General features: G+C 47.5%; 1 protein-coding gene across 1 annotated transcript in view; it reads left to right on the top strand.

Annotated features, from left to right (window-relative positions):
• LOC108797727 (zinc finger protein 850-like) overlaps positions 1–8,638 on the top strand; it is a 36,658-nt gene that overhangs the window by 15,671 nt on the left and 12,349 nt on the right. The window contains exon 4 of the mRNA XM_018569380.1: positions 7,157–7,270. Coding sequence (XP_018424882.1) covers positions 7,157–7,270 — 114 coding nt within the window. The remainder of the gene's footprint in view (positions 1–7,156; positions 7,271–8,638) is intronic.

The following is an 8,638-nucleotide window of genomic DNA, read 5'->3' as shown; positions in this document are numbered from 1 at the left end:
AAGCTGAGCTGCTGAGTACTTGCTAAGAGGCAAGAGCAGGGGAAGCTGAGCTGCTGAGTACTTGCTAAGAGGCAAGAGCAGGGGAAGCTGAGCTGCTGAGTACTTGCTAACAGGCAAGAGCAGGGTAGGCTGAGCTGCTGAGTACTTGCTAACAGGCAAGAGCAGGGGAAGCTGAGCTGCTGAGTACTTGCTAAGAGGCAAGAGCAGGGGAAGCTGAGCTGCTGAGTACTTGCTAAGAGGCAAGAGCAGGGGAAGCTGGACTTCTGAGTACTTGCTAAGAGGCAAGAACATGGGAAGCTGAGCTGATGAGTTACTGCTAGGAGGGAAGGATCAGGGTATGCTGATCTGCTGAGTACTTCCTATGAGGCAATAAGTCAGGAAGGTGAGCTAAGGAGTTACTTCTGGGAGGGAGGGAGGGAGCAGCAGGAGCTGACCTTCTAAGTATCTGCTAAGAGACCATTGCAGGGAGAGCTGAGCTGCTGAGTTACTGCCGGGAAGGAGGGACCAGGGGAAGCTGAGCTTCTGACATACTGCTAGGAGGGAAGGATCAGGGCATGCCGATCTGCTGAGTACTTCCTATGAGGCAATAAATGGGGTAGCGGAGCTGTGGCGTTACTTCTGTGAGGGAGGGACCAAGAGGAGCTAAGAGGCAAAAACGGGAAGCTGAGCTGATGAATTCTTGCCAGGAGGCAAGAGCAGGGGAGGCTAAGCTGATGAGTTACTGCTGAGAGAGAGGGGCCAGGGGGAGCTGAGCTGCTGAGTACTTGTTAAAAGGCAAGAACAGGGGAAGCTGAGCTAATGAGTTACTGCTAGCAGGCAAGAGCAGGGGAAGCTGAGCTTCTGACATACTGCTAGGAGGGAAGGATCAGGGGATGCTGATCTGCTGAGTACTTCCTATGAGGCTATAAATGGTGAAGCTGAGCTAAGGAGTTACTTCAGGGAGGGAGGGACCAGGAGGAGCTGATCTGCTGAGAGGCAAGTGCAGGGAGAGCTGAGCTGCTGAGTTACTCCTGGGAAGAAGGGACCACGGGGAGCTGATCTGCTGAGTCTCTGCTAGGAGTCAAGAGCAGGGGTAGCTGAGCTGATGAGTTACTGCTGGGAGTGAGTGACCTGGGGGAATTGATCTGCTCAGTGCTTGCTTGGAGGCAAGGGCAGGGAAAGCTGAGCTACTGCCGCTAGGAGGGAAGGATCAGGGGAAGCTGATCTGCTAAGTCCCTGCTAGGAAGCAAGAACAAGGGAAGCTGAGCTGATGAGTTAATGATGGGAGGAAGGGACTAGGGGGAACTGATCTGCTGAGTACATGCTATGGGACAAGAGCAGAGGAACCTGAGCTTCAGGCCCCGTTCACACTTAGTGATTTATCGCGCGGTAATTCCCGCAATATTGCTGCAATTTACCGCGCGATATCGCTCTCCAATGCTTCTCAATGGGGCAAAGGGTCCTGCTGTCGCGGGTCATGCGTCGCTACAGCAGGACCCTTTTTGGAGCGGATTTAGCCGCAATTCAAGCTTGCTCAATGCAAGCATTTGTGCGATAACGCGCAAAATGCAAATCGCGCGATTTGCGAATCGCGCAGTGTGAATGGGACCTCACTGAGCGATTTATCGAGTGATTTTTGCAGCGATATCGCTCATATTTCCACGCGATATCGCTCTATGTAGCTTCTCCAATCCATTTCAATGGAGCTGTTCACATCTCGTCGCTCAATATCGCTTGTAGCTCGTCGCTGGTAGCTTGTCGCTCCTACATGACCCTTTTTTTGAGCGATATTGCTCCTGATTGCATACAGCCCAATAGGAAAAAGTAGCGCGATGTCGCTCAATATCGCTCGTCGCGCAATATCGCTCAAAATCGCGCGATATCGCTCAAAATCGCGCGATTTTCATGTCACTCAGTGTGAATGGGGCCTCACAGTTACTGCTGGGAGGGCATGAAGGGGAAGCTGAGCTGCTAAATCACTGATAGGAGAGGGGAGCAGGGTACGCTGAGCTGCTAGCCAAATCCCTTTAAACACATATTCTCACATATCTTTTCCTCCTTTGCCAATTTTGATTTTCAGACAGGTGCACATCAAGGCTCATCGTGTTAGGACAAGTGGCTAACCTTCAGCCGTCCTAATAGGTTCAGATGAAAAGGCGTTTCTACCATACATCCAGATATTGCACATCTACACTTTTCTCTTACTCTTATACAGAACATGTCTGGATAGATACATTGGGGTTGCCATTACCACCTTGTTTTTTTTTTTACAGGTTCTCTATCAAACTAGCTAGTGACCTGGAACAAGTAAGCAGCCAGTGAAGTGCCCCGTACTTGTTTCCGGTTCTAGCAAGTTTCTGGGGGGGGGTTGAAATTGTATAGCTCTGTAAGCTCCGACTTCCACAATGCATGAAATAAACAACAGCAGCCAATATCTAAAGCTAGACTTCAGGAAGACAACGAAGACACGAACGAATGTAGCTCTCTACTCGTGACATGTATTTTCTTACACGAGCAGTGTTAGTACCTGGCTTGATACCAGCGTCTTGCATTGCCTGTACAACAGCTTAGATTGGGTAGGGGAGGAACAGCATAAGGTGCCAAGTCAGCAGTGACGTGAGTGACCGAGACATGGCAGAGGTCCGCTGCTTCTCCTTTCACTGTCCAGTCATAGGTTTGCTTGGTATGGCTGTGCTGTGTAAATCCCAGGACTGGATGGACAGAAATACAAATCCTCTGGCAGGTAACATGATTATTTAATTCTGTGTATGTAGCTATTTGTTTGAAAGCCCGCTGTAAATGGGAATATGGTACTTGTTTTATTTCAATAAAAGGATACCACCCCACCTGCTTCTTTTCGGTTGTCCTTTGTGTGTATAAGACTTGGTCTAATGTTTTGAGTAAATGGTTCGATGCAGCAGAGGAACTCGAGAGCAGATCGGTATAAAATGTCTATGTGCAGGCTATCGGGTGTTTTCCCTGGCTCCATCATGACAGCTGGGAAAAGAAGAAAAGATCATAACATGCAATGTAGAAGATTTCCAGGTGTATGCACTTCAGCGTGTGTTATGTACATTTAGGAAAGTTCCCTGACATATGATTTCATAGCATGGCTTGTAGACAGAAACAGGTAGACCTGTCACGGTTATGTGGTGCAGAACAGAGCTGGAAGGTCCATGCTATGAGCTTGGGGAGTAGGAGAACAGTGTATCCAGATGAGGTAGTTACAGGGTAGGGAAGAGCTCAAAAATATCGAACAGAAATGTTGCTTTCCATAAACTATAGCCATTTATTTTGGATTTTCATTGGTCTCATGGTTTAAATTCGGAGCTAGATCAGTTTCAGTCACCCTTCCATTGGGCAAATGTATTAACGAATGACGTTTTGGGCAATTGAAAGAAGCCGGAGGTTGGAAACCTTTGGGGCACACTAGAGACAGTCATGGTAACTGTGTACACTAACCATTTGATATGCCGTACTCTCTCTGAGTCAAATAATAATTGGCGCTGTAACGCCGTATTCCCTTGTCATGAAAACAAAACCATTTTATGTAACATAACAAATACCCCATGCCGTATGTAATGTGCGTTCCACCCTGGTATCTACTGTCCACCCCAGTAAAAGGATCCCCAGACTCTTTCCAACCCCTGTAACATGTGGCCCCCAAACTTATCCTACTCCAGTATTGTGCCCCAGAAACCATCCCAGTCCAGTAGTTTGTCCACATATTCCACACCAATAATATATATACTGTCCTGTCCTGCTCCAGTAATATGTGTCCTAGAACTTACCCCACCACTGTAGTATGTTCCCTAGGACTTTTCCCTCCCCAGTGACATGTAGCCCAGAACCTACCTCACCTCAGTTAAATGTGCCCCGGAACCTACCTCACCTCAGTTAAATGTGCCCCAGAACCTACCTCACCTGAGTTAAATGTGCCCCAGAACCTACCTCACCTCAGTAATATGTGCCTCAGAACCTACCTTACCTCAGTAATATGTGCCCCAGAACCTACCTCACCTCAGTAATATGTGACCCAGAACCTACCTCTCCTCAGTAATATGTACCCCTGAACCTACCTCACCTCAGTAGGATGCGCCCCAGAACCTACCTCACCTCAGTAATATATGTTCCTGAACCTGTCGTACCTTCTAGCAAAAATTAATCAACGTGGTCCTTTATCAAACTCTCAAGTATTAGAAGTTAAACTTTCCGGTCTGTAATTACTTTAAATACTTTGATTCCTTTTTAAATACAGGCAACACATTTGCCGTGGTACCATGCCAGTCATAAAAGAGTCTCTGAAACAATGGCTTTGAAATAACAGAGCTCAACTCTTTGAAGGCACATGGGTGTAAACCATCTGGTCCAGGTGCTTAATTCACCTCTATTATGTCTAACTGTTTCTGGAGCATTTTAGCCAAATATGTGGCAGAAAAGACTACTCAGTAATATGTGTTGCAGAACTTGTCCCACCCCTAATCTATGTGCCTCAGAAACTGTCCTGCCCCAGTAATATGTGTCCTAGAACTGATCCCACCACAGTTTTATGTGTCACAGAACCTATCCCAGTATTAGGTGGTACAGATCTCTCATGCCAGTAACATGATAACACAGAGTCTTCCCCACACCAGTAGTAGAAGCCCTCTTAATTCAGTAATGTGTAGCGTGGAACCCTTCCCACTCTAGTATTATGTGCTAAAGAGTCAATTTTACACTAGTAATATGTGACACAATACATTGTCAACCCAGCAATATGCAACGTAGAGCCTAACCCCATTATATTTATCTTATAGCCCCTCCTACCACAGTAATATGTGGCATAGAACCTATCCCCACAATGTGTATCTCAGAAACCCTCCTACTCTACTAATATGTGGCACAAAACCCCCTCCCTGCTATATGTATCAAAGAACCCTTCCAACTCCAGTCATTTTTTATTCAGAACCTGTCTCCATAATTGATATCACAGTACCCTTCCCTGTAATATGTATCACAGAACCCTTCCCTCCTCAGTATTGTGCATCACAGAACTCCCACCTCTGTATTATGAGACATAGATCCCGTCCCCCTCAGTTATATCTAGCACAAAACCCATCCCCATAATATGTGGCCCAGAACCCCTTCAGTTCCAGTAATATGTTACATAGAGCCCATATATCAGACTTTCTCCCATCCTAGTAATATGGGTCATAGAACCCCTACGATTCATTTTATAAGTAGGGGTTATGTAGGTTGAAACAGAGCCAAGCTCTCTAAGCCCCCATGGGTGAATTTCATTTTATCACTTAACCACATTAACCTAATATTAATCACATTACTGAATAACTCAGGTAAGCACAAATGAACTGACCATGCAGCATATACCTAGTTGGTTAAAAAAAGTTTTAAAAAAACACTGATGCTTTGATGTTTCTAACAGCCATACACGTAGGAGTATTTAAGCAATTCGGATCAGTTTCTCTTCAGCATTTCATAGCTTTCTGTTGTGATCCAGCATTCTCCCTCACTGACTCTGATAATAAGGAGGGGTGGGCACATAGACAACTCATATATTTCCGGGGGTGCCTGTTGAGGATCACCTAATTGTTAATATATATTATACTGAGAGCTGTATGTACTTCTGCTATTACAAGCTTTAGAATGTTTTGTTAAGAATAGAATTATTGGTGTAGTTTTGTCACCATCAACTGCCAACCTTTGGCAGCTACGAGAGGCAGAATCAAAGAATGGAGCAGGACATGTGAACGTCCACATGCCTACAAGTACATTTTACTGGTGCAATAAAGTGGAATTGAAGTATCCCGCTGACAACTGTTTCACCAGACAGGATGTGGGTAGGAATCTGCAACAGGGACACAGGCAAATAGAAATGTGACAGGGGTTCTAGCCTTCCCCTATTCTTCTAAAGAAAAACATCTTCATGTATTTTTGTGTTAGCTTTGGAGAGTTCCCGCACTTCCTGTCTGATAAACATGTGTCAACAGGACAGGAAGTGAGGGTAGCAGTAAAAAATCTGACAGGGGTTCTAACCCTTTCTCTAGCTAGCCAATACTAAGAAAAAACGTTTTTGGCTAACATACACTTTGAAATACACGGGTCCAGGCTGCTGAGAATTAAAATGTGTCTGTAGATAAAAGATAACCTAAGCTCTCACAGCACTCATGGATGTATGCCTTAAAGTCAGCAGGGTAAATCGAAGATTTTGCAGGGACTGTCGTACAAAATAGATGCAACTTGCATACAGTTTGAAGCCTCCATCCTAAAAGGAAAAACTTTTTCCTGTAACTGTTTAAAAAGAGTTACCCGGAGTTCAGCTTTATCTCATTACTCCAGTCCATCTAAATCCTCTAGCCCAGTGGTTCTCAACCTGTGTGACCTCAGGACCCACATATGTCCTTGGTCTTTAAGTCGTGACCCAAATCGCACTGCAATAGAACGCACGTCATTAGGGTAGTGCGTTTTCCGGGGCAGGGGCATAGGAACTGTGGGTGGGAGGTACGTTTGCGTTGCCATTCAAATGAATGACAACGCAACACACCTCTTACACTAGAATGCAGGGTAGGTGCAATTGCGTGGTGTAGTGTGTTAATTGCATGCTACTATGTGATTGATGCACTGTACTAGTGTGAACGGAATGAAGCTCTCTCAAGGCCATAGCACCATCCCACCCCACCTCATGCTGACACTTGGCTGCTTGGCACAAGAACTGACAGTGCTGCACTGGGGGAGCCAGAGGAGCCTCTCACTTAGAAAAGTTGACGGCTTGCGGCGACCCACTGAAAACGGGGTCACGACCCACTTTTGGGTCATGACCCACCAGTTGAGAACCAAGGCCCATCTTACAACACCCTCTCCACAGGGTGACAAAGTTGCTGTTCCTCCATAGATACAATGGAGGAGTGAGCGTAGCCACCCTGAGACAAGAAGTGTGGTGCTGGCTGGATCACCAGGTGAAAGTAAAGAAAACTAATGCAGCCGCCACATCCAAGGACTGGTAAGCTGCAATATATGACATTCTTGTCCTTGGGCTTAGATTTGTGTGAAGTATTTGCAGGTTACGATAACTGAACGGTTGTAAAATACACAAATCTGAAACAATGTTGAGATTTTGGATGTTGTGGACTGATTATATTTCACCATGCAAACATTGATCTGTCCTGTTTGTATCTGCAAGGATGGGACAGTGTGAAGCCTTCTGTCGTATCAATGATTGAGCGGGGAGAGGAGCCATACTTGCCCGAGATGTGGCCGTCTGAGAAGGAGATGATTCTGGACAGTTATAATGCAGGTCAGTCACTTGCCATGGACTAAGCCATCTGTCTGCCTAGTGGTGGATAGAAGAAGGGAGGGTTGCATTCCTTGGCACCTTTTTTTTGCCATACGGAGAGATTTCCCTTCACTTCCTGTCTAATGGCCACAACAGGAAGTGAGGGAAATCTCTCCAAAGTGATTCAAATCCCTGGAGGTCAGCAGTGTCCCCATTGGAAGACGGCCACGAGGATACTGCATCAGTGTTTTATTGCTTCTTCTGGGTCCCTGCTAAGCGCCTTCCCTGTGCTGTTAAAACACAGAGTCGCTCGCTAAGTATAGCGGCCAATCAGAGAACACTAGGCGTTATCTGATTGTACAAGGGGTGGTGCTGTGATGCCAGCCCTTATCGTCCAATCAGAGAATGCCTAGTATTGTTTGCTGGTATCTGGCCATCTCCAGGAGATCCTCACTTTAGCAGCCAATCTCCACCCACAGTTTAATCGTTCCGTTATCTGCCTATAGCAGGTGCAGGCAACCTCGGCACTTCAGCTGTGGTGAAACTTCAAATCCCATCATGCCTCTGGCAGTCATGTCTGTGGCTGTTTTGCAATGCCTCTTAGGACTTGTAGTTCCACAATAGCTGGAGAGCCGAGGCGGCCTACCCCTGGCCTATAGCAACATTGTAGCCATATTAGTGAACAGAATGGATGATATCTACTCGTGTCCTACTATTTGCAAAGAGCAAATCTCCAGGTGTGGGGGAGTCCTGTGTGCTTCCAGGTGTGGGGAAGTCCTGTGTACTGCCAGGTGAGGGGAAGTCCTGTGTACTGCCAGGTGCGGGGGAGTCCTGTGTGCTGCCAGGTGTGGGGAAGTCCTGTGTGCTGCCAGGTGTGGGGAAGTCCTGTGTGCTGCCAGGTGTGGGGGAGTCCTGTGTGCTGCCAGGTGCGGGGAAGTTCTGTGTGCTGCCAGGTGTGGGGAAGTTCTGTGTGCTGCCAGGTGTAGGGAAGTCCAGTGTGCTGCCAGGTGTGGGGAAGTCCTGTGTACTGCCAGGTGCGGGGGAGTCCTGTGTGCTGCCAGGTGTGGGGAAGTCCTGTGTGCTGCCAGGTGTGGGGGAGTCCTGTGTGCTGCCAGGTGTGGGGGAGTCCTGTGTGCTGCCAGGTGTGGGGAGGTTCTGTGTGCTGCCAGGTGTGGGAAGGTTCTGTGTGCTGCCAGGTGTGGGGAAGTCCTGTGTGCTGCCAGGTGCGGGGAAGTCCTGTGTGCTGCCAGGTGCGGGGAAGTCCTGTGTGCTGCCAGGTGTGGGGAAGTCCTGTGTGCTGCCAGGTGTGGGGGAGTCCTGTGTGCTGCCAGGTGTAGGGAAGTCCCCGGTGCTGCCAGGTGTGGGGAAGTCCTGTGTGCTGCCAGGTGC

Source organism: Nanorana parkeri, unplaced genomic scaffold (genome assembly GCF_000935625.1).
Source record: "Nanorana parkeri isolate BGI_ZX_2015 unplaced genomic scaffold, ASM93562v1 scaffold1326, whole genome shotgun sequence".
NCBI classification, from domain to species: Eukaryota; Metazoa; Chordata; class Amphibia; order Anura; family Dicroglossidae; genus Nanorana; species Nanorana parkeri.
The sequence above is the reverse complement of the archived record's forward strand: the minus strand, read 5'-3'. Positions and strand labels throughout refer to the sequence as shown.